The sequence below is a fragment of the Pecten maximus genome, chromosome 17 (assembly GCF_902652985.1).
Source record: "Pecten maximus chromosome 17, xPecMax1.1, whole genome shotgun sequence".
Lineage (NCBI taxonomy): Eukaryota > Metazoa > Mollusca > Bivalvia > Pectinida > Pectinidae > Pecten > Pecten maximus.
The window spans coordinates 15,242,347-15,269,884 of NC_047031.1; the positions used below are offsets into that span (position 1 = coordinate 15,242,347).

The window sequence follows — 27,538 nt, forward strand, 5'->3', positions numbered from 1 at the left end:
GAGTAGTAAGATATATCAGAAAATACGGACAAATTTTGCGCAAAGGGGTATTAGAGGTCAATAGAGTTATGTACACATACCCAACACAGAGTTCTATATACATACACAACACATAGTTATGTACACACACCCAACACAGAGTTCTGTACACATACCAAACACACAGTTTTGTACACACACCAAACACAGAGTTCTGTACACACACCCAACACAGAGTTCTGTACACACACCAAACACAGAGTTCTGTACACACACCCAACACACAGTTCTGTACACACACCAAACACACAGTTCTGTACACACACCCAACACACAGTTCTGTACACACACCCAACACACAGTTCTGTACACACACCAAACACAGAGTTCTGTACACACACCCAACGCAGAGTTCTGTACACACACCCAACGCAGAGTTCTGTACACACACCCAACACAGAGTTCTGTACACACACCCAACACAGAGTTCTGTACACACACCAAACACAGAGTTCTGTACACACACCCAACACACAGTTCTGTACACACACCAAACACACAGTTCTGTACACACACCCAACACACAGTTCAATACACATACACAACACAGTTCTATACACATACCCCACAGTTCTGTACACATAACCAACACACAGTTCTGTACACACACCCAACACACAGTTTTGTACACATACCCAACACAGAGTTCTGTACACACACCCAACACACAGTTCTGTACACATACCCAACACAGGTTCTGTACACACACCAAACACACAGTTTTGTACACATACCCAACACAGAGTTCTGTACACACACCCAACACACAGTTCTGTACACATACCTAACACACAGTTCTGTACACACACCAAACACACAGTTTTGTACACATACCCAACACAGTTCTGTACACATACCTAACACACAGTTCTGTACACACACCAAACACACAGTTTTGTACACATACCCAACACACAGTTCTGTACACATACCTAACACAGAGTTCTGTACATATTACCAACACAGAGTTATGTACATATTACCAACACAGAGTTATGTACACATACCCAACACAGAGTTATGTACACATACCCCACACAGAGTTATGTACACATACCCAACACAGAGTTATGTACACATACCCAACACAGAGTTATGTACACATACCCAACACAGAGTTATGTACACATACCCAACACAGAGTTATGTACACATACCCAACACACAGTTCTGTACACATACCTTACACAGTTCTGTACATATTACCAACACACATTTCTGTACACATACCCAACACAGAGTTCTGTACATTTTACCAACACACAGTTCTGTACACTCACCCAACACAGTACTACACACACACACCCATCACACGGTTCTATACACATACCCAACACACAGTTCTGTACATATTACCAACACAGCTCTGTACACATACCTTACAGTTCTGTACACATACTTAACAGAGTTATGTACACATACCCAACACACAGTTCTGTACACATACCCAACACACAGTTCTGTACACACACCCAACACACAGTTCTGTACACACACCCAACACACAGTTATATACGCACACCCAACACACAGTTGTGTACACATACCCAACCCACAGTTCTATACACATACCTTACACAGTTCTGTACACACACCCAACACACATGTCTGTACACACACCCAACACACAGTTCTGTACACATAACTCCCTTAGGTCGAGAACGCGAGAATGCGAAAACGCGACGGCGAGGGAGCGAAAACGCGAGATTGCGAAAGAGCGAAAACGCGAGAATGCGAAAACTCGACGGCGAGAATGCGAAAACGCGACGGCGAAAACGCGAGATTAATCTCGCACTCTCGCCGTCGCGTTTTCGCATTCTCGCGTTCTCGACCTAAAGTCGAGAACGCGAGAACGCGAGATTAGTCATTAACGGCCGTCCTCGCACTCTCGCTCCCTCGCGTAAGGAAGTTCCCATAATTTCACATGCGTGTTTAACTCAAAGCGTCTGGAGGATCGGGATGCTTCACCGCGCGCCCTTACAAGATGGCTTCAACTTCTGAAAGTACAAGTAAGTACCCTTATCAATAATTTGTTACATATTACACCTTTGCATTGAAAGTATTTCAACCTTCGTTGTTACGACTAGCTAAGGAATGTATTCCCTGCGATCTGGCCATAAAACGACCAGAATCATTCGGGCTACTCGACCACCTGTCCACGTGGCTGGACTGATTTTTAAAATCAAACTTAAGATGTCATACCGTGTATTTAGTTCGTGTAATATTTTTCCTTAGGATTCATTGATGTAAAAAATACTTTGTTAGATTTGTCGGTTTGAAATGACTGTTGAATAGTATGCATATATTGGCACTGACTGCGTGCTGAGAGGCGAGGCCAAAATAGTTAAATTAGCATTTCAAAAATCTTCTCTGCTCCCAAACAGTGGATTCAAATACGGTACTCTTCATAGAGGTCTTTTACCAAATTGTGAATTTCATGACCCTGTCCCTGGGGTCTCGGTTTCCCCCGGGTAGGGGCAAATTTTACTGTAGATTATATAGGGAACACATAATATTTAGCATTATTTATTCAATTGCCATAGAAAATAATATAGTCTAAACCATACTAGAACTATCAGTATGGGATGGCTGTTGAATAGTACATACATTTGCACAGGGACTTGGCACGATTTTCCAAATGATGGTCCATATATATATGTATTATAGTGACACTATAATACATATATATATGGACCATCATGTGGAAAATCGTGCCAAGCCCCTGTGCCATTGGCATTGTCTGACCCCCAGGGACTTGAGGGGAGGGGCGAAAAGTGCTCAAATTGACTGAAATTTGAAAAATCTTCTCTAGCTACTTCTACCTTTGGTACAGTATATTCAACTTCCATACATGGAAGGGTCTGAAGGTCTTTTACCAAAATTATGAATCATGGCATGGGTCTCGCATTTCTCCCTAGGGAGGGGATAAGGTATAATTAGTTCATATCACTATCAGAATTCAGGTGACCTGTCCGACCATAATAAGGCCCCTGGGCCACTTCCTTTTTCTTATTGGCAAAAACTGAAATCTGGGTTTTTAAAGTTTGGGATCTAGGCCTAATATTAAGTATTACCCGCTCTCTTCAATATGGCGGTTCTTACAAAGTTGACAGCTACGTTTCAGACTCCTACTTCATGAATTGTCTTACAAATATGTGAGTAACTAATTGAGAATTAAGAATTGTACATTATCTGTAATAACAAATTCTGTTTACAATGTCAAATGAATCTCAAAGGACTGGTAGCTCATCGCTACCATACAGTACCTTACAGACTAACCTACCACAGGGTGTATAATGTTAACACTTAAACAGGTGATGTTTGGCCTTCGATCATTGATGTACATTATCAAGCAAGTGTCCAAATATCTGGACCTGACAATTATTTACACAGATCCTCTGTGATTTATGAACTAAAATGTATAACTTGGTCAGAGCATGATAAATCTGATGAAATGTTTCAAAAAGGGTCAGCATTTAGGGGATAGTACGTTGTTTTGAGTGGCTATACTGGCAATTAGAATATGAAATTTGGTTTGAACTCGAGACCGATTGGATCAGCATTAAAAAGAATAGTGATAGTCTGGAAAGAGGAATCACAACTATAATTTTGCTTGACCTTAGATTGTATATTTTTATGTTTGTCTGAAGATTGTATTTACTGCACTTTTAGGAAATTTGTTCGCAGTTGAAGTTGATCCAATTGAAGTCATCCTGGAGAAGATTGGATGTGGCCATCTCACGCAATCGTTCAAAGATGACATGGTAAGAGAGTTGAGTGGATTTGATAGTAGTACATGTATATAAGAAAATGTAATATGTCCTCGAAAGGTAGATTATAAAAAGATAATGAAAAACATTGCTGCAAGGCCTTTCTGCTCTCCCAGGCTACTTCAGGCGGACTAATATATATATGCAATAATTTTGTGCAATATTCCTTTAAATCACTACATGCCACACTATAACCATATATAGCATTGTTTGAGATTTACAAATAAAACAAATTGAATATGAACATTAGTTTGACATTTGGTCTAATCCAACCAGGTGAGCGATACAATCCTCGATATGATTCTTGTTAATAAAGTGTCAAATAGGAAAATTTTCTCCCACACTCCACAGGTTCTTTACTCTAGAGTCTAGGTAAGAGATGCAATTGGTTTTGCTCTACCTATAAAATGTATAGAAAATCATTGACTGATTCAGTATCGTCACTCTAGGTTCTGCATTTCTTAATAATATTTTGATGAAGGTACATGTATATACACAGAATATCTCAGAGATGTTCTTTTTTTGTATCAGCCAGGTTCCAAGGTCAATGTTGAGGTCACAGTTGCTCCTGTATAACCTTATAAAATCCTCAATCATCAGTTTTTCATACAATTCATGTTTTAATATTTCAGTGACACTTTCAAATTGGTGGAAGGGTATTCATGCATATTAAAAGCTATTTTCTAGCCGCAGATCAGATTCTTTTTCTTTTAAAAGTTCAGTTTGTAATCATTTCATTGGTCCACAAATCCATCAATAGATATTTTTTCATGTTTCAGAGGTCTTATGGCAGAGATATGTGGGAAAATTTTTCAGGGTCAGGAAGGGCAGAACTTTTTTCGGCATGACCTTGAAAAATTATCTCAAGGATTCTATGAACTGGCAGGCAAACTGGTTGCCTTTTCCCTCCTCCATGGTGGGCCAAGTATACCAGTTCTCCATCCAGCTGTTGCAAATGTTGTGTTAGATGGAGAGGTTGCTATGGAGACAGAAACATTGCCCTTGTTGGAGGATTGTATCTTCGACTGGGAAACCAGAGAGAAATTAATTCTGGTGAGTTGATATGATCTACATAATAAATCAGTATACTTGGCTCATTTAACAATGTAGTATACTGGGTTAAGCAACACAGTCTTCTTTTTTAAGCAAATAAATGTACAAATTGGGATAAGTCAATTTTCGTCAAAAAATCATCTACTTCTTTTATAATTTGAATAACCTTCATCCTCATCGATATCTTCTTCATGCTGGCGGGACTTCAAATTTACTTTATGTGCATATTCATTCCACCTGAACATGTGAATATTGTAGTATGATTACCTTAAATTCGAACTTTGTTGAACGTCATCCTTGAAAACCATTTCTAGAACACTGATACTGGAGTATAATAAATATAAAAATATGATTTTGCCAGTATAGGTACATTGAGTGGTGTGCTATAAAACGTTCTTACATAAATAATGTTGTTTTTTTTCCTTTTTAGCTGCAGAATACACTTGATGAAAAGCAGTACCACAATCAACTGGATAAAATCAGTGACTGGTGCTTGGAACAGAGTTTGTCTATCTCTAATTTTACACATTTTGAGAAAAAACAACTAATGGACATCCTAAAAAAATGAAATTTTCTACCGGTAAGTCAGAGCCAAATGTTTTCCAGCTAAATTGAAAAAAAAATGAAAAATAATTCTGATGATTCAAATATTATAAAGTCCATGGTAAACAGTGAAGCTGCGGAAGGGGGGAGACTATAGTTTTCCTCATCAGCTCTCTGTACGTACATAACGCCAAAAGTTGACAGTGCTTCAACCCTCGAGTGATATTGATCAAACTGAACACTTTCAAAAAGGAAGATAATTTTTCACACATGAAGTTTCAGCGATGTAGGGTTACTCACGTGCGGTTAGTTAAATTCATTTTGAAAGTCAGTGTGTATAGAGTCCTTGGTAAGAACTTGTGTCAGACATGGTCAAGTGTAGACAAGAGAGGCAATTCTAATTTTCCTAAAATTCAACATAATATCTATCAAAATTCAGACGCTATAAGTTCTTGAATTTTTAGCTCACCTGGTCTAAAGGACCAAGGTGACCTTATGCCATACCGTGGCTTCCAGCGTTGGTCTGTCTGTCAACAATAACCTTTGTATGTTGATATATATTGACAAGATCTTCGAGTTTTAAAATGGAAATGATTCAAAAGTAATCTAAAGAGTTATTGCCCTTGGTAATACTATTAATATTGGCTCACTGGTTATGAGTAACCCCGAGCTAATGCTGTACCCCACTGCCTGCGTCCATGTCGGCGTCTCACCCCAAAGTGAATATAATCCACCATAGTTTGCTTACATGGATAGTAACATACATATATATTGACCTTGTATAGGCATACAACAGAAATATGCACATGTATCAATGTGTCTATTACATTTCAGAGTCCTGTCAGAATTTGTTCAGTTCAGGAATGGATTGAACAAAGTGGGAAGACTGCTAGATGCAGTCCAACTGGCCCCAAAGTCTTTTCTTCAACTCTTCACCCAGACCAGCAAAGCTCTACGGTTCAGAGACATCAGGGAGCTTTACAAGGTAAACTGGAGTCCTGATGGATCGAACAATAAGAGGCACGAGGAACAGGCTTTGTATTGTCTAGAAGCTTTTCTTGCCTATTCAGAAGGTTATTTACATTATGAACACATACCATTTGTATCTATAATGGCATATAGATTTTTGTGTAGAATATTCTGCCAGACCAAAATGTGTTTCAGAATACAAACTTTCACCAGCTTTAAAATTCAAGCTATAAATTGAAAACTTAATCCGAGCTGCTCAATATTTAAATGGTTATATTGCATTACAGCGTATAGTTGATCTGTATGTTCAGCTGCAAAACATGAATTTGTTTAATGAACTGATGATCTTTAAGCAATGAAACATTGAGGGTATGTTTGTATTGTTTGAAAGATTTCTATATAAGTGTCACATGCCCTGTATTCTGCAAAATGTTTTTTATGATATTTATGTAGCAATTGATACATGTATTAGAAAAATAGATCTGTGACAATAGTATCTTTAATTTTTTCTCTCAGGGGGATCCACAGGGATTTCATTAGACGAGGTGTTATCCTTTTGGACTGGAGCAGCAAGCATTCCTCCACTAGGATTTGAAATATCTCTGGAAGTGTACTTTGGAAGCACTAAACAATTTCCTACAGCCCACACCTGTGCCCTTATATTAACAATATGGCGTGGTTTCGATGATCCTGACGAGTTTCAGGATACAATTACAAAAGCAATAAAATGGGCAGGAGGTTTTAATCTTGTTTGACAATCAAAACGTTTTCATGACAGCAAAGTTTCTTGGATTTTAAAATTGTGTTCAAGGCTTTCATTGCATGTTGTGCCAATTTTTTTAGATGTATAGCAGCTAACCTCAAGTGAAGAACATTTATTTAGGCCCCTGCCGATGAAACTGGAGATCAATGTATTTGTCTCCGTCGTCTGTCTGTTTGTCCGGAAGTTGGCTTCCTGGCAAAACTTGAGTTGAGAAGTGATGAATGATACAAAGTGGGATTGAATCTGTGGTCAAAATGTCAACTATGAGATCACTGTTACTGAATAGACTTACTACTTAATAGATATGTATGGTCAAATTGATAACTTCAATATTAGTCGTCTGATTAATATTTTGTAATGGCATTAAGGGAATTATGAAGCAAAGTTTATAAGAAACAAATTGAGAACCAACTGACCTGTGGTCATGTAAAGGTGAAGGTCACTGGTTCAAGATTAGATTTCGCATTTTGTGGAAGATTAGATTTTAAGACATGAAGAAAAGTATGTCAGAATGACACAATAAGTCAACTAACCTAGGGTCAACAAGTGTTATAACCTGTTGGTTGAATCCCTCTACCCAACATTAAATTAGGAGACAAATGTGTATAGTTTGCAATCTGATTTCGCATGTTGTCATTTTCCATAAGCTTTTCCTTTAAAAATAGCTTTTAAATCCTGGACTCATTTCAATTTAATCAAATGCGATTGGGCAACAGATCCAGTTTATATTACACACATTAGGTTCAACGTGGTAAGACTGGATATAATTTCAATTACATGCTATTTTCAATGATTTAGAGAATTTCACTGACAATTTCATTTGATTCCAATGCAGTGTCTTCAGTTGTTTACAAGAAAGGATGAACATTAATATTCTGAGTGTTAGCTTCTTTTTTTGATTGATGTTCAAATCAAATAAAAAATAAATTTGGAAGATTTAGCTCATGTTATTTCTTTATTAAGGTCATCTGACATATTGGGCCTGTACCATGCTGATGCAAAGCCCCACCATGTTGTTTAATTGAATGACTTTGACCCACTTTCAATGTGACTGGGGTCAAAAAGGCTATGATATTTAAAAAAAACTTCTCAATAACCTAGATACATATATATAGAGACCTGATGTTGGGCCTGTAGCTTGCTGGGATGGAGGAATACCAATTTTATTCAAATGAATAAGCTTGACCTACTTTTAATGTCACATGTATCCAACATTTCAACCATTATGGGTTATACTACTTTTTGAAGTTTGACATACTCAATGTAGTCCGATAACCATTTAAGGTCCTTTGGGCCTCTTGTTTTTGTTAATCTTTAAAGTTTTTGAGGATAAACTATTATTGTCACAATCCTCATCACATTGTCAACTTATCCAATCTATATCTTTTGTAACATCCATTGGAACAGTTCCTTTGCATCTTCAGAATGTATAGGCTCACTTCTACCTTCAAGCAAAATAGACGTGAAGTGTTCCTTCATCTCCTCTGTGCATCCATAGCAGCTTGGATAACTACAGAAACTCTTCAAGGACTCCACATCACTTAATTTCACTGAAAATTTGTAATCCACTGTCCCTAAAACATAACATTATGATATACATGTAATATATGGTAATCAAAATTTTAAAATTAAGATTGGCATTGAAAGCAAAAGCGGGAGGCTTGTGTACCTTGCCAAGTATATATTCATCTGACAATGCAGAGTTAAATGAAATAATACAAATTGTTAAAATCGATAAAATCATAATTATAGGCAATAAACTAGAAACAATGTTGGTGTCCTAGGTAAGAATTGAAAATTTCAAATAAAGTATCAATGATCTAATTGTAAAAAGGATCATATTGTATCTCCCTGGGGTAAAATGGGGACAACAGGGGGGTTACACCAACAACTTTTATTTCGTAACTTAAAATAATCTTCATCGATTCTAAAACTGGACATAAACTTTTATATACAATATCATTATTTCATTTATATGTAATCACTTTTCCTGCCACATCACCTAGTCCAACTCATTAGGATTAAGTTTCCCATTTCACATCACAGAATTCAGTATTGCCAACACACAATGCATTACACACCCTCATATTATGTGAATAAAGATGCAAGACATTTATTTCCTTATATATGGTAAACTGATTCCTCCCTGTGGACAAATGGGGAGTCCCGTGGGCTCAGCCTGAACAATTTCTAGAGGTAGCATTTCTAGAACTTATGGATTTTAAAGATTGAGAAATTTAACCCTTTGGAACTTTTAGGCCACAACACTATGTCTCTGGCTGTTAGGAACCTTATTTTAACAAAGATGAATTCCTTCTGGTTCTAGCAAAGTTTCATTAAAATTCATTATTAAATTAGTTAATGTACCACCAGTAAAGTGTTATTATTTATGAAACACATATATGAAGGCTTGGAATGGTAGACGAACAATGTCGATGACCCTTTGGGTTAAGATTACCTAAATTAAATTAAAAAAAATTGTAACAAAAAATTTAACAATACCGTATAGCTCAGGGTGTAGATACATCATCTCTGGTTTTCCAGAAGGACACTCCTCTGGTTGTCTGGATGTCATCCTGATGTTGTGATGATTCCAGTCATGTCGTATTTGATTCAACTATTGCTGAATTATTTTTGTAAAACAGAACCTAAGGCATTCTCTGTTGAAGAAATAAACAAGAAATGTATGTAAAATTAAAATCTGAAAAATCAAAACATTTCCATAATCAATGCGACTTATAAACAAAAGGAATTGGAGATTTCACACCTTAATAATTGATATACAATTCTGAAACAATTGTTAAAAAGAAATCCAATATTAACCTAGCAGCATTAATGTTATTGGAAGAAACGTCTAGTGGTATGTAAGAGATAATTCTAAATGGTCTTTTTAGGTGATCTCATTTTAGTGCAGGACAAATCTGCTGACTAGGATGTACATGTACCTGCATTACCAAGTCTGGGGTACATTTACATTGGTAGACTGAAGAGTTCTAGACAAAGTGAAAAAAGCTATATCGTATTGCCTTTTTATCAAAATAGTTTACTTCATTCACATTTGAAATGCCAGTAGATGAACATCAAATATGCATGCTATTGCTGTACAGGAATCAAATGGGTCTTGTTAGTCACCACTGTTTTGGTGAAGATGCGAAGTAGGATATCGTGTGTAAATTTAAATGTGCTTGGCTATGGTCGTTGTAAATTTAAATATGCTTGGCTATGGTCGTTGTAAATTTAAATGTGCTTGGCTATGGTCGTTGTAAATTTAAATGTGCTTGGCTATGGTCGTTGTATAATGATGCAAGTGTCTCAGAGTAAATGCTATTTACATGTGCATCTCAATTGCATTGGAGAAAAGGCCTTGATATTCTAAATCCTTGAAAAAGTCGATCCAAAACCCAATCCCCATCTGCCGCATTGACCTCCACCAGCGTTCAATCCTCTGCAACAATGAATGATTGAATATAGTGATTTATTGGCCAATTTCAGCATAAAATTTTTTAATAGCTTCTCATATCTTGTCGGGGTACGGGCAAGTGGTCATGAAACATGGCAGGACACTCAATGAACGTTTGTGGTGGCATTATAAATTCAGATATTTCATGGGTGTGTCTTTTTCACAAGCAAATAATATCTTACCTGATTAGAAGTAGAGCTACCAATTATTACACTTTTTTCTCCACTCATATCATCATCGTCATACCATCTCAAGGCCTTTAGCATATCTTCCACACTACCATTTTTTTGTCCCACCATCTGCCCGAATACACCTTGGAACTCCTAAATCATTTTGATAAAGAAACAAAACTGAAAGTAAATTATACCAATGCTAATGAGGAAGGAATCTATTTTGTGTCACCTGAGACATATAGGTATCACTTTGGCGGCAAGGGTGTTGGCTTTTGCATTACTTTAAATTGTTAAAATACATGATGAATGTTCACCTTAAAGTTTTGCTTTACATACCATTTATCTCTTCTACAAAATCTAGAAAGTATGAGGCAACCACTCTTGGGTCATTGTTGGTTCTGGCAACTTTTAACCATAAGACACGTCGTGAAAATCTGTAATATTAAATATTTACAACTTTTACAATTGAAACAAGAGCAATTTCAAATACAATTCATGAAACTTAGGTTTCATTCCAAATTGATATCAAATAACCTATGGCAATATTTTATGATTTTTTTCCTGTTATATGCAGTTTGATCTTGAATTAAAAGAAGACTTAGTCAAGAATTTAATTATATAGGAATACTCAGATACTAACTCATTATTACTATGCATTAAAACTTCAAAGTTACTATATAAACCATAATGATACTTATTTCAAACTAGATAAGAAAGATATTGCTGCACACCATTAAATGAACTTTAATTGAGTATGATATTTTCACCTGCTTTTCTCTCTCTCCCATTTCTATGTTAACAGTCATGCCAATAGGAATAACATCATATTGTGACATAATAACTACAGTAATAGAACGATTGAATCAAGATGGTCTGTCTATTGGTCACTTTTATCACAATCAGTCTAAAAACTATCATACATACATGTATATTGGTACAGATCACAAAAAGAAACCAAGGGAGTTCCTATATATACATGTTATGCAACTAGAGAAAGATACATGCTGCCCTCCAAGAGAAAAAATTAACTTACCACTTATTTGCCTTTTCAAATGACAGTGAATAACAATAACTGTTTAGGGTTAAACAAGAGATCAAGAGCAAAGGGGGTTTTGAACAGTCATATTAAAAGAAGTTTAATTAAGATACTGAAATATTCACAGACTTTGTCAAACTCACCCACAGATGGCGCCATGTATGGCTAATCCAAAAGGCTTCAATTTGTCATACCCATCTATATGGACCAGGAAGTTGGGCCCCTTGTTGTAGTATGTGCTCCTGATCAGGCAGTGATGTGTCCTAAGCTCCACACCTTTTGGGTCAATTTGCCTAAGAATGCTAGATACTGATTTTCTGTAAAAATAAAGTCAACAACAGGATTAGTGTAAAATATCAGTCTACAACATTTAGCAATATCATACAATATATGTACTATATCAAAGTCAGATAACATTAACACTTTTCTGGAAGCTCTGAAAGATAAAATACGGGCCAGTTGGAAAGTAAAAACATGGTTATGATGTCATGAATGTGGAAGTATATAATGCAAACAGATACAAAGAAGTGTTTTATCTCACTGAATTTGTAGGATTAAATTATAATCAATGAAAAAGGTTAAATGATTTTAGTATTTACCTTCCAACTGCCATGCCATGCTTTGTCAAAAGTCTCTTAGTCAGGCTGCGGTATCCCAGGTTTTGACCACTGCCTTTTATTTCTTCCTTAAATTAACAATATATTGATAATATTATCATACACTGTTGCCTTGAATTGGAAGATACATTATTCAAAATTACAAACGTTTATCAAAACATGTACCTTCATGAATATACCATTGTATGGCAATGCTGCTATAGTAGTATACTATTGCATCACCAAAGTCAGTTTTCTATAGTGAAGAATTTTTTTTTGTAATCTTTATTCTTTTTTTATCAAGTTTATAACAATGCAAACATGTCATACATAGACAATTTAACTTTCACACATTTTCATTCACCAATGAATCTTCATTCATAATTAATTTCAGAATTGCCTGTGATTGTGTCGAATTGACCTACAGACACACAGAGAGAGAAAGTTGTGCCAACAAGTTCAAGGGAGTAAACATTGTATGCATTTAAAAGTAAAAATTTCAAAAAAAGGGTTTAAGAATTATTAATTAAATTTTCCCATTTTTTTCATTCAATATTAAATTTTGATAAAAAATAGTTCACCTTTTTTACAGCAATATATTTCTGAGTATAATATGTAAATAGAAAATTGATTGGAAACAGTATCATTTGTTAAACAGACCATTATAGTCTAAACTGTAAGTGACATACTGACCAGGTACATGCTTATATTATCTTTACATATATCTAAGTACATGTTTATAACAGGTGGGTCTATTGGCATGGTACACCTAGAAAGAATCATGATCTTGACTTACATGTACAAATGATCTGACATATTAAAAATAAGGGACAAATATTAACTATAGTAATTGATCTGAAGGTCTAGGTGTCAACTGAACTACCTGAATTGCCGTAACAATTTCTTGTGTACTCCATCTTCCACGTTGCCTCAAACCCAGTCTTCTCAAGTGTCTTTTTATTGAACGACTACTACAAGGAAAAGGCGTATCAGAATACATATCATTTTAAAAGTGTAAAATAATATAAGAAACACAACAAATCTGTATTGCAGATATATGTCGATCGGGTCTACAACTACATGCATAAACAAAGCAGTGACCAGATCCTAGTACAGATTATTTATTTGAATATATATGATAAACTTATGATAAACTATATATTTATTTGAATATATATGATAAACTTATGATAAATATATATGATAAACTTATGATATACATGATAAACTTATTTTGGGGGTCCCAAACTTAATAAAACAAAGTTAATAATTAACTAAATTATTATACTTTAAAGGTTTTTTATTCTTACTTAAAATAATTACATTGCTATCTTTTTTAAGAACTGAAACATGCAATATCTCTTGAAATCAGCAATAGAAATTTATGCAAATATTAAGCCTATCAGAGGAAAGAGCAAATTATTCTTTACATGTATGTGAAATTTCAATAAATTCGAATTCCATTGAAGTCAAAAAAAAATTTAATTAAAAATTAGGGGCCTATATCTATATTTTTCATAAAGATGAATTTTCATTACATTCTAAAATCTTACATGTTCAACATGTTTTGTGTGACACACATACATGTACCTTTTTCTATATTCTGTTCTATATCCTTAAACATAATACGTGTATACATTACAAGCTAGTGCATATTAGGCCCACTTACCTCATACTAATTCCTTTATAGTGCAGCTTTGTTTGCATTTCCAAATTGGTGTAATCTTTGAAGAACAAATCCCTCAATATATCATCCCTGGTATCTATATTTCCATAACAAATAAATATCATTAATTAAATCCATTAAAACAAAACCAATGTTGATTTGAAAAGAAAGTTTATTGATATGATTTTTGACATAGGTTTTGTTTTAATGGATTTTGCCCCTTTCGGGCTTTCCGCCGCCCATACGTGGGATCGAAATTAAAAAAAAGTTTAATTAGAGTCTAGTCTAGCCCTCGGTCTGATACAGTCACATGCCTCAATGTACACCTCAATTATCTGAAGTAATAAGCTAACAATTTAAACGTTGTCTATAAGAATGTAACCTACCGTACATGGCCTTTCCGCCGCCCATACCCACGCATCTCCATCACCCACCGACATATCTATATATATACACAGCAGACCTGTCATGATTATGTTCTATCTATTACCGTATACGTTTGTCATCAAACAACGACGATTTATTCATGAAAACAACAGTATAAAGTCTAACACTTACCTTCGAAACTCGAAGCCATTTTATTTGCCGAATCGAATTAGGAAAAGGACCCCGATCCTCCACACGCATGTGAACTTATGGGAACTTCCTTACGCGAGGGAGCGAGAGTGCGAGGACGGCCGTTAATGATTAATCTCGCGTTCTCGCCTTTAGGTCGAGAACGCGAGAATGCGAAAACGCGACGGCGAGGGAGCGAAATCGCGACGGCGAGAGTGCGAGATTAATCTCGCGTTTTCGCCGTCGCGTTTTCGCATTCTCGCCGTCGAGTTTTCGCATTCTCGCGTTTTCGGTCTTTCGCAATCTCGCGTTTTCGCTCCCTCGCCGTCGCGTTTTCGCATTCTCGCGTTCTCGACCTAAGGTCGAGAGTGCGAGATTTGATACTTGGCCCTAACGAGCCACCATAGTTATCTAATCTACTGATAATACAAACCTTTATAGGCATGAGCATGTCACTTCCCGTTACTGTGGAGTTGATGAAAGTAATCTTTGCCAAGACTGGTTAGCTTGACTACTTTCTTCGTGTTTTGATATTTCTTATCTTTTTTTTATGATCATGCTGGTTACAATGTGTTATCTTTACTCATGATTGTAAAATCACCTTTTTTTCTGGATGTCAAATTCTCGTTATATGTTTTTTATATAAAGCTTAACATTTTAAGTTTGTCCCGTTCAATGTGACACCGGTCGCCATTTTTAAATCACCATTATCGTCAGATGCATACCCTATCTACAGTTACATGATGACTTATGGTGGTTCATACATGTCCATAAGAGAATCTGAAAAAGTACAGAGAATATTATACATGGATACTTCGCTCTAATTATGGTTGGTTTAAAATCCAGAAATACAGCAAATAAATTGAATACTTGAAGAGTTACAGTAAACTATCTGTGAACTTCTGATATAAACCCATTACCAAAATTGCAACAAAATTAAGGTTTTTTTTAACTATTCCTCTGTATGTAGGTAGAAGTGATTTCACACGCTATGTCACAAGACAGTAACAAAGTTTGAATATTATTACCGAAGGTCCGGTGAGCTTATGTCATGGCGCAGCGTCCGTCGTCCGTCAACATTTGCTTCAAATCGCTACTAGTCAAAAAGTTTGTATTGGATTTTGACCAAATTTGGCCAGAAACATCCTTGGCAGAATGGGAACAGATTTTGCATAAATGGTGACTCTGACCCCCGAGGGGCCAAAGGGGCGAGGCCCAATAGGGGAAATTGAGGTAATTCCTTTAAATCGCTACTAGTCATAAAGTTATGAATTGATTTTAACCCAATTTGGTCAGAGACATCCTTGGGGGAAGGGGAAACAGATTTTGCATAAATGGTGGCTCTGACCTCGGAGGGGCCAAAGGGGTGGAGCCCAATAGGTGAAATAGAGGTAATGCCTTTAAATCGCTACTTGTCATAAAGTTATGAATGGATTTGAACCTAACTTGGTCAGGAACATCCTTGGGGGAAGGGGAACAGATTTTGGATAAATGAAGATTATGACCCCCAAGGGGCCAGAGGGGCGTGGTCAAATATGGGAAATCGAGATAATTTCGTTAAATTGTTACTAGTAATGAAGTTATTGATGGATTTGAACCCAATTTTGTTAGGAACATACTTTGTCAATTGGGAACAGATCTTGCATGAACGGTGCCACTGACATTTCAGGGTCCAGAGGGGTGAGGCCCAATAGCGGAAATAGAGGTAATTTCTTTAAATCGCTACTAGTAATAAAGTTACGGATGGATTTTAACATAATTTGGTCAGAAACGTCCTTGGTTGAAGGGGAATAGATGTTGCATAACAGGTGACCCTGACTCCCAAGGGGCCAGAAGGGTTGGGCTCAATAGTGGAAATAGTGGTCATTTCTTTTAATCGCTAATAGTCATGAAGTTATGAATATATTATGGTCAGAAACATCCTTGGGAGTAGGTTTATTATAGCTATCACACAAGCTGTACTGTAGTAGTTTATAGCTATCACATACTGCTGTACTGTAGTAGTTTATAGCTATCACACACTGCTGTACTGCATAGTTTTATCACAGCTATCACACACTACTGTACTGTAGTAGTTTATAGCTATCACATACTTCTGTAAGGTAGCAGTTTTATCACATATATCACACATCACTGTATTGTAGTATTTTCAAAACACATCACACGCCACTGTACTGTGATAGTTTTATCACGTCTATAACATATCACTGTGTCGTTGTATTTTTTGTATAGCTCAAATACTGCTGTACTGTAGTAGTTGTACATTTCTTCCAAATACTGTCCAAAGGACATCGTTCCTGTCTACATCTACAACCCACATACAGCACGTGTATGTGTGGATGATCCTGAGGAACTCACCACCTCCACTAAGGAGTAGGATCCTATAGTTGTCCTTGTCACCTACGATGAGGTTCCCCACACTATCATACACCAGACTTCGGGGGTTAAATGGTTCACCACCTGTGTGCTGTGTTTTTTATATGTACTGGGGATGTCACCTCTATATAAAAATAGTTTCTTGAAGTCAGTATCCACGACAACCACATGTCGGTTTCCATCACCACCATCACTTGTTTTACTGAAATCAATCACAGCGACATTGTGAGTGACAGGACACTCTGTGATCCAGGATGGGGTACACACTAATGGCTTCCCACTTCCTGTAGCGCTTGTAGTGATCACCATTTGACCTTGTGTGGTAAATTTAGAGATGTGTTTGGTCATGCCCACAATGACATGGTTTCTGGCTGTAACAGTTATACATCTAGGTTCCTCCTTGGTTCTGAATCTGATTTTTAGTTGTCCTGATATCAGCTCCATGATGTTGTTTTGTGCGTCACAGACCCAAAGTCTTAATGATTGTGGTGACAGACTGATGTCTCGAATCACAGCCGTATGTTTGACCTTCTGTCTAGGAGAGTAAGTGTGCTATTGAAGTAATAACTGGTCCAGGCCTGGTCATCCGTGATGGGGCATATAGAGGTGATGCGACATGGAGACTCCCATTCATCCACTTTGATCGCTGACTGTTTAAGTGTCTTCCTTATCACTGCTTGCTTTCCTTTATTTCCTTTATCTTCGGGACATTTCTGTTGTTGAGAGGATTGTCTCCGAACATCAAAAGCTGAGACTGATCGAGTTAATGTTTTACCTTGACCCGAAGTGGTCACTTTCCCTATGGCTTGTTCCAGTAGACCTCGTGGATTTTTGTTTGGAGTGAAGCTGGCTGTACCCAGAACAGGTTTTACAGGGAAATGTATTTGGGAATCTATTTCACATCCTGTGTGGAAGATTTCAATGTGAGAACCACGCTGAAGGGCTGTCTTACATTCCTGTATTTGTTGTTTGAGTTGTTTGTCGTACATCTCCAGGTCATGTTTGTATTTCTGTATGAGTTTGGTATTGTCTTCTTTCATCTTCAGAATTCGGTCATACTGTAATTTCTTTCTTGTCATGTTGATAAATCAGTGTTTTTCTGGCTGACGATATCCAGTTCTGATAAAAATTTCAAGCAGCTCACTAACGCTTGTAACACTTGGAGTATCTTCGCCCATTCAAATCTGGACATATTCAGACGATAACTTCCCAGTTATGTGAGATAAACAGACATTCGATTGTAAAGATAGAGTGTGTTGTTGACAATTGTGGGTCTTGATTACGAACAGTGGTTTTTAAAGTCATATGATCGACGTTATTCACGTGAAAAATGAATGTCCAGTGTGAGTCGAATAAATGAATTAAAGGATATCTTTTGTTTTAAATAGTGTAACTGCGGTGATGTAGATGATTACATACAGCAATATATAATTCTTATCTATCAATTGTTAAAACACAACAAAAAGCCTATGGGGCCTGTATCGCTCACCTGGTTAGATTAGACCAAATGTCAAAATAATGTTCATGTTCAATTCGTTTTATTTGTAAATTTCAAGCAATGCTATACTATTATATGGTTATAATAAGGGGATCCCAACTGCTTTAAAGATTAATGAAGTCTAGATTCTTTAAGGTCTAAAAGACATCAAGAATTGTTTTTAGAACATGCATTCATCACTTAATGACAAGTAGCCATTTACAGAAATTACCTCTCTTTCCCCTATTGGGCCCCGCCCGTTTGGCCCCTTTGGGGTCAGAGTCACCATTTATGCAAAATCTGTTCCCCTTCCCCCAAGCATGTTTCTGACCAAATTGGGTTCAAATCCATTCATAACGTTATGACTAGTAGCGATTTAAAGAAATGACCTCTATTTCCCCTATTTGACCCTGCCCCTCTGGCCCCTTGGGGGTCAGAATCATCATTAATGCAAATTCTATTCCTCTTCCCTCAAGGATCTTTCTGACCAAATTTGGTTAAAATCCACTGAGTATTTTATGACAAGTAGTGATATAAAACAAATGTTGACGGACGGACGATGGACACCGCGCTATGGCATAAGCTCACCAGACCTTAGGTCCAGGTGAGCTAAAAATCATATTTACAACGTAAAACTCAATGTATAAGGGGACTTTCTATGTATTTTATAATATATAGTTTTATTGCATTTTTGCCAGTGAAATAGTCACGGGGAAAATTCAGGCTTTCTTTATCTCATTGTCAAATCTACTCAATGCTTCGGTCGTACACACCTTTCAGATCAATCTGCTTTAGATCCGTCGATAAATGTAGAATTGAGAACTTTAATAAGAGGACAAGAATTACATCCAAGGGCAGTAACTCCCATAAATCATTTGAGTGTGCTAGTTTCGATTCTTCCATTTATACATGTAGTTGGTTAAAATCTATCGACAAATTTAGAATTAAGGGTAACATACCGACAAATAGCCAATGACATTTCTCTGTCCTCGCGACACTCAGGCAAACAAAAATAACATAACCAGATTCCATTACAATCAGTGTTAATGTATCACATTTTTATTAAAACAAATCACCTTTTTATCAGTAGACAAACAGGAACAACATAAACTCACAAACAAGAACAAATTATGTTAACAACGTTTACGTCGAGAGATTCCTTCCCAAAATTAACCATATGCTATTCATTGTGAAATAATCATGAATACTAAAACTACCAGACCAAAAATGCATAAAATAACATACATGTATAATTGATTTTAACAGACAAGTCCTAAACAAAGGATCTAAAATGAGTTTTCATTTCATACAGATTATTTATGAAAGGAGTCGAAGATGTTTTGAATCAAAATTGTGTAATCAACTTAATAAGATCTCAAATTAAATGAACATGCAAAAAAAATCAAATATTTGTTTTGTTTTGACAGATTTGGCCGTTTTCGACTCCTGACACGAAGAAAACCTATGACAATGACGACTGCTTGTTCACCATTGTTAAAGTCTACATTTAAATAAAAAAGACTTTCATAAGTCCAGTAAGAAATGGAAACTCCTGTATCTCGGTGTATTTGTATTGTAACCATACAGGACAACTGAATCATTCCTATACTGTTAACTTTATCACCGTGTCAACCTTTACTCATTTTCCGGTAACCGCTTCCTCAGCATACCAACACACTCATTTCCCGGTCAACACTTTCTCAACGTATAAAAAAATACGTCTTGATACCTCAGTAAATACATACATCAAATACATACCACATCTCTGTAACTTTTGACATTCATTATGATATATAGATAATCTAGAGAATATATTTTTATGATGGGATATACCGACCAGAGAATATATCTTTTCTTGTTCCTGAATGAACGCTTACATACAACGTAACACAAAATAATCAACTCACACGTACAATGTAACACACACAATTATATCAATACTCCATATCTATAACTTACACGTACAATGTAACACATACTATGTAACACGTACCATGTAACACATACAATCATATCAGAATACTTCATATCTATAACTTACACGTACAATGTAACACACACAATCATATCAGAATACTCCATATCTCTATAACTTACACGTACAATGTAACACATAGTCATATCAATACTCCATATCTCTATAACTTACACGTACAATGTAACACATAGTCATATCACAATACTCCATATCTCTATAACTTACACGTACAATGTAACACATACAGTCATATCAGAATACTCCATATCTCTATAACTTACACGTACAATGTAACACAGTCATATCACAATACTCCATATCTCTATATCTTACACGTACAATGTAACACATAGTCATATCACAATACTCCATATCTCTATAATTTACACGTACCATGTAACACATACAATCACATCAGAATACTCCATACCTCTTTAACTTTCAATTAAGTCCAATTGTTAAATATATACATTAATGGAGTTTCCCTTGTATTTTGTGGCAACAAAAACAAATCAAGTTAAACATTAACAAGAGACCTATAAAATAAATCACACAATAATAAAATACTTTATATCTCAACAACTCACACAGTTATCATACTAGAATACTTCACATCTCCACAACTCACACAGTTATCATACTAGAATACTTCACATCTCAACAACTCACAGTTATCATACTAGAATACTTCACATCTCAACAACTCACACAGTTATCATACTAGAATACTTCACATCTCCACAACTCACACAGTTATCATACTAGAATACTTCACATCTCCACAACTCACACAGTTATCATACTAGAATACTTCACATCTCCACAACTCACACAGTTATCATACTAGAATACTTCATATCTCCACAACTCACACAGTTACCATACTAGAATACTTCACATCACCACAACTCACACAGTTATCATACTAGAATACTTCACATCTCCACAACTCACACAGTTATCATACTAGAATACTTCACATCTCCACAACTCACACAGTTATCATACTAGAATACTTCATATCTCCACAACTCACACAGTTACCATACTAGAATACTTCATATCTCCACAACTCACAGTTACCATACTAGAATACTTCATATCTCCACAACTCACACAGTTATCATACTAGAATACTTCACATCTCCACAACTCACAGTTATCATACTAGAATACTTCATATCTCCACAACTCACACAGTTATCATACTAGAATATTTCACATCTCAACAACTCACACAGTTATCATACTAGAATACTGCACATCTCCACAACACACAATTATCATACTAGAATATTTCATATCTCCACAACTCACACAGTTATCATACTAGAATACTTCACATCTCCACAACTCACATAATTATCATAATAAAATAATTAACATCTCAACATCTTGTACATTAATCATATTTGAATACTTCACACTTAAAAACTTGTACAATCATCATAATAGAATATGTCACATCCCAACAACCGAGTCCAATACATGTATAATTAGATGTAAAAAGTTAAAAGTCTAACACAATTAAGTCCTACAGGGAAAAATTGTGTGTGACTTTTACAGTAATAGAAAAGGTAAATGCCATGAGAATTACAACATAGGAAAAAGTCATTATTTATAATTATATATATTTATATACCATGAGAGTTACTATATAGGAAAGTCATTATTTATAATTATATATATTTATATACCATGAGAATTACAACATAGGAAAAAGATATTACCCGGTATTTATAATTATATATTTATATATACCATGAGAGTTACTATATATAGGAAAGGGAATTATTATTTATAATTTTACATATATACCATGAGAGTTCCTACATAGGTATTATAATTGATAATTATATATATACCATGAGAGTTAATACATAGGAAAAGGTATTACTGATATTTATCTATTAGTGTATAGTGTTTCTATGTCGCTATCTTTAACAGTATCATAGCTGTGCAAAAGCACACAAAAATAAATCCATAAATGATGCTCCATTCAGCATCCAACGAGAACACGTTTTGTGGGTATTCAGCGACAGGAATAACTTATCATACTGTGATGCCCTACAACTTATTCCAACTTTGTTTCACTTTCACCAGAACCTAAAAATCGACAGATTCCAATGCAGTTAAGTTACATCACCACTTACGATGACATAGGCAGTGACAATATTTTTTTTTATGTTGATAATCAGATATCTTTCATATTAGAGGTAAATCCTTCGATTAAACTGTGGTGGCGGTCTACACCAACATATCAAACCAATTAAAAACGTTTTCATGAATAACTGAGATTCCGCTATTTGCAACAATGATGTTGTTCATCACTTACAGTATCTATTACAAATTTATCATTTTTTGACTTTTTCGTTTTTTCGATTTCTTTGTAATTTTCATCGTAATCAGTTCCACCAGAGCACTCAGTATTACTTCTTTCTTCGTGTGATGTCACTTCCTGTTCCATATTGATCTGTTTTGATTTTGTATCTGATCCAATTCCTGATTTTTGTGTATCAGAACTAATCCGGTCTGGCTGACAGTTTGTTTTAGAAACGGCGACTTCTGCTTGGTCACTTTTTTCAGACTTAACTGGAAGTGTTCCGTTCTCTGTCTGACTGACCTTGAATCTATTTCCAGTGTATTCACACGATTTAGCCACATCAGTGTCCGCGACCACCGGACAGGTCTTACCAAAATTGTCGGTTTTATTTTCAGTCAACTCATTTGATTGGCTGGAATCAGTTTCTGATTGTCCTGTCAGCATTTCTGATTGACCAGAATCTATCTCTTTGATATAGAGACGAAGCTGACTGACGAGGTCGACTGGTGTTGATCCTGATGTTGGTGATGAAGGACCAGCGCTGGAGTTACTCGAGGAAGGCAGGCTGATACCTGTACCTAGAGAAAACAGAACAAGCTCACTCATAAGTATAAACTTTGTAGATATTTTTCATAGATAAATAACAATATGAATTCAGGTTAATCGATCTACTATGCACTAGGGAAACGTTTTGTCAGATGACCGTACTAATATTTTACCTCGGTTTCTACTGTACTGTGACTACAAAAAGTAAAATACCATGTCAGTAATACAATACGCAAGTTATTCTTAGTAAACATATTAGTAGTCCTATATTTTTTGCTAGATAAATGGGAATAATTTTGAAATAAAAGAAAAAACATCTCCAAACCTTCATAACTAACCATATGTGTTTCATCCATTCAGGTCACTAGGAAGGAATGAGAAATTATATGATACAAACCTTTGATAAAAGTGGGTGGTCTCGGCGACACGACAGGTGTGGTTGATGACGACCCATAGGGCGGGGAGGACACTGCGGTAAACTTGGTAGTGGTGACTCGCCCGAAGAATAAATCCATATCTCTCATCGTTAGTTTGTTGTGTAGGGTTTCCAGGGGACGTAATGACGGCACCATGTTGAAACCTCCGAATGCTACATAACCCAGAAGAGTGAATATAAGGTAACATAAAATTCATACCTGCATGTCTTGTGAATTTATAAGAAGAGATTTCACTTGTCTAAAATTTTCAAGGCAAAGAATATTTCACCTTAACAGCATATAATAACACTTGTTTATAATGAATTCCAGAGAGGGGATAGTTTGCTATATCAGGATTTTTTATAGACTTTCAAAATATATTAGGATGAGCCAAATTTCAGAATTTTAATTCAATTCATAATAAGCAGAAAATTGTACTAAGCCTGTTCGTTTTTGAAAGTTTTACTGCATTACAAACTATTTTTTGGGCTGATTGAATATTTAAAATAAAGAAGTCAAAGAAGTTTTACTGATAAATTACATGTCTAATGTCTCTTCAAACTCTCTAACATTAATGAATTACTACTGGGCCAAGTTGTTCAAAAGGTGATTAGGCTAATCACAGTTTAACAACAATTCTAATATCCTGATAAAATCATTTCTGATAAAACTGACAAAATTATATGAAACTATAACACTCGCCAGTTTTTTCCTTTTTTACCATTTTAACGAGTAGTAACTCTCAGGTTTTGAAGTAAAGGAGGAATGAGATTAGCATTAATCAAGTGATTAAGCTAATCGTCTTTTGAACAACTGGGCCCTGGTAATACGATAATGTAGATCTACATGTTGCTCATTTACTGATCATTAATTTTCAAAACAAACTACACAGAAATTACCAAAGCAATAATAGTTCATCAACAAATAATGCTTTCTACGAAGCCTATGTCTAAAACGCTGAGACAATTATGGCAGTTTACCATAACATATAACATCCAGTAACACTTCTGTTATTTTCCAACAGTATAATTTTAAATTCAAAAACATATTTGCAAACACAGGACACACATAATGGTACAGTAGATGGAATTGACCAATCAAAAAGCTTGATATCAAAACATACAATTACACCTGTGCTTTTTCAGTATCTATCAATGAATGTGCACCACGTGCTTGGCAGACACCAAACCATTTACCATGCACATATCTTGTTATCACTAAATATATTATATACCTAAAGGAATATGACTATAAAATCTTCACATAAAAGTTTTCTTCTGCTGAATTCTGACAGACGAACATGTACATTAAGAGGTGCAGCAATATACAAATGTACTCCCACAAGATGTGTGTAAATTCTTAATTTGATGTGTCCAAAGTAATGAGGTTTGACTCATGAGTTATAAAACAAAGGGGCACGGTATTGTGATTTTAACTGCTAATTTCAATTTGATTAAAATGAATGTCATTTTTGTTTTTGAAAAATCATCATAATCAGCTTTAAACAGTAGCTTAACCCCCCCCCCCCCCCCCCCCCTCCAAATACTTGTCATGCTTTACAGAAACTTCAATAAGTTAAATCTTTATTCAAAATATCACTAAAATATGTATATTCAGGTAAACTGATTAGAAATAAGTGTCATATTAATTTACGATAGCGCTGAAATGCATATATTTATCTAAACTGCAATAAGCGTAATCTTAATCTAAAAACGTGAATTTATGGAGTCACTGCTCATTATGGTAATCATTATTTACAGAACTGCTAAAATAACAGCACCGTTATAATAGGTACAAACAACTGGACATGTAGTGTCATGTGAAATTTCGGAGACTAACTAAAAACGGTAAAAAACATGCAAAAAAGTGTGATTTAACAAACGAAACCAAAAACAAGCATAATACATGCTATGATAAGGAATTACAAGCAGAAAAATGTTTCCACAGAAAGTTAACATTGGTACACAATCACGGAACTCCTTCTCTGATTTGTCTCACCAACTCTGTTCTTGATATCCGAGTCTTACCCGGTAACATCCTTTTATCACCCTCACAATGCTTCATAAAGGAAAGCTTAAACTTGATAGAGTGTTTGACAAGTTAAACTAAATGTACCTATTTTACACACATATTTAATACTGATGAACTGGTGAAATAAGTCTATCACCTACACATGGCTTCACGTAAGAAAGCTTAAACTTGATATAGTGTTTGAGTAGTTGAACTTAATTTACTACTTCAACAAGACGAAAGAGCAGTTCATAATGATTTGCTTTTTGTTTACTTTCAATTCACTTTTTAGTAAGAATTTACAAATATTCAGTTTGATCACCAGAGTAACATCAAACTTAATCTAATGTCTTCTTGGTTTTTTTGACGATGGTCGACGTCTCTCATGTTATACAATAAAAGCTGGGTAAAAAATCCAGGACTTCAGCTGACCACAGATTTTCAATGCAATGAGGTGCCTTGTGACCGGCTACTGACCTAACCAGGTCCAAAATATTCATTCATTCAACAACACCTTTGAACCCCTCAGGACATACACAACATCATATACAATCTAACATTGGTGTCGTCGACCAAGCCATAACACACACAAGACATTGTATACCACTGAACATTGGAAGGGATCAACCAAGGACACACATCGGTATCTTCTTTGGTGTCAAAAGGAATGTATCATCCGTGATGTTTTAGCATCAACATGGCTAATTTCTCACTTGATAACAGCCACTTCAATGGGGATTAACCTCTCACTTGTTAATAGCAAGGTTAATAAGGATTGACCTCTCACTTGATTAGAGACAGGTCAATGGCAATCAATCTCTCACTTGATAACAGACCGTCAACGGAGATCAACCTCTCACTTGATTACAGACAGATTGATGGGAATAAAACTCTCACTTGATTACAGACAGATCAATGCCGATCAATCTCTCACTTGATTAGACAGGTTAACAGGGATCAAACTCTCACTTGATTACAGACAGATCAATGCCGATCAATCTCTCACTTGATTAGACAGGTTAACAGGGATCAACCTCTCACTTGATCAAAGCAAGGACAATGAGGATTGAACTCTCACTTGATTACAGGCAGATCTACCTCTCACTTATAAATTACAGACAGGTCAATGTGGATCGGCCTCTCACTCAATTACACACAGGTATATGGGGATCGACCTCTCACTTATTTACAGACAGATCAATGGCGATCGACCCACTGGATCCACTTTTCGCGAAGCTAGCAAGTTCCTAAAAACTTCTTATTGTAGCACGCATTATTTTAAGCATAAATATCCCCAAATCAACACTCTCATGTCAAGTTGTTTTACTAAAAAGCGTCCAACACTAGCAAAGTTTGCCTCTAAGAATTATTCAAATAACATTGTAGCATAACTGAAAAACATGTACATCAAACAAAATATCATTTCACACTGGACTTCAGAAAAATTCAATTAGTAATGGCATTACTTTTGTTTGCATTAAGAAACACAATCCAGACATGTTGAAGCCCCTATGTTTGTCTGTCAAAATGACAATATATGGAAATGTATTCTATGTAGACCAGGTAGGTGGTCCCAGTTGGTTGTTTTTATACATGTTAACTCATACATGCTGAGAGATTCTCAAGATCCTAAATACAAGAGGCCCATGGGGCCTGTATCGCTCACCTGGTTGGATTGGACCAAATGTCAAAATAATGTTCATATTGAATTTGTTTTATTTGTAAATCTCTAACAATGCTATATATCGTTATAGTGTGGGAATCCGAACTGCTTTAAAGATTAATGAAG

The 27,538-nt window shown here is 35.8% G+C and overlaps 3 protein-coding genes and 1 long non-coding RNA gene across 4 annotated transcripts; 2 read left to right on the forward strand and 2 right to left on the reverse strand.

Annotated features, from left to right (window-relative positions):
- Positions 1–1,845: 1,845 nt before the first annotated feature.
- On the forward strand, positions 1,846–5,436 carry LOC117315628. The gene is made up of 4 exons (XM_033869911.1): positions 1,846–2,048; positions 3,727–3,803; positions 4,589–4,862; positions 5,293–5,436. The coding sequence occupies exons 3-4, from the start codon at positions 4,596–4,598 to the stop codon at positions 5,428–5,430; spliced, it is 405 nt and encodes a 134-aa protein (XP_033725802.1). The 5' UTR covers positions 1,846–2,048; positions 3,727–3,803; positions 4,589–4,595; the 3' UTR covers positions 5,431–5,436.
- Positions 5,437–6,381: 945 nt separating this feature from the next.
- Positions 6,382–7,467, forward strand: LOC117315805. The gene is made up of 2 exons (XR_004529775.1): positions 6,382–6,478; positions 6,891–7,467. It is a non-coding gene; the product is annotated as an uncharacterized LOC117315805 (long non-coding RNA).
- Positions 7,468–8,079: 612 nt separating this feature from the next.
- Positions 8,080–14,676, reverse strand: LOC117315804. Its single transcript, XM_033870202.1, is given in 11 exon segments — positions 8,080–8,711; positions 9,640–9,797; positions 10,470–10,582; positions 10,780–10,884; positions 10,886–10,920; positions 11,107–11,204; positions 12,001–12,123; positions 12,406–12,491; positions 13,286–13,373; positions 14,072–14,165; positions 14,627–14,676. Coding segments are annotated over 10 exon segments (804 nt in total). The 5' UTR covers positions 14,646–14,676; the 3' UTR covers positions 8,080–8,711; positions 9,640–9,754.
- Positions 14,677–21,329: 6,653 nt separating this feature from the next.
- LOC117315571 (inositol hexakisphosphate and diphosphoinositol-pentakisphosphate kinase 1-like) lies at positions 21,330–25,243 on the reverse strand. Its single transcript, XM_033869816.1, has 2 exons — positions 23,721–25,243; positions 21,330–23,355 (listed from the first exon to the last, which is right to left on the reverse strand). The coding sequence occupies exons 1-2, from the start codon at positions 23,893–23,895 to the stop codon at positions 22,757–22,759; spliced, it is 774 nt and encodes a 257-aa protein (XP_033725707.1). The 5' UTR covers positions 23,896–25,243; the 3' UTR covers positions 21,330–22,756.
- Positions 25,244–27,538: the final 2,295 nt, after the last annotated feature.

Coding starts and splice junctions, on each gene's coding strand:
- LOC117315628 (XM_033869911.1), top strand. CDS start 4,596: ATGGCAGAGATATGTGGGAAAATTTTTCAGGGTCAGGAAGGGCAGAAC. Junction 4,863..5,292: donor CCAGAGAGAAATTAATTCTG/GTGAGTTGATAT, acceptor TTTCCTTTTTAG/CTGCAGAATACACTTGATGA.
- LOC117315571 (XM_033869816.1), bottom strand. CDS start 23,895: ATGGTGCCGTCATTACGTCCCCTGGAAACCCTACACAACAAACTAACG. Junction 23,356..23,720: donor ACCACCCACTTTTATCAAAG/GTTTGTATCATA, acceptor TGTTTTCTCTAG/GTACAGGTATCAGCCTGCCT.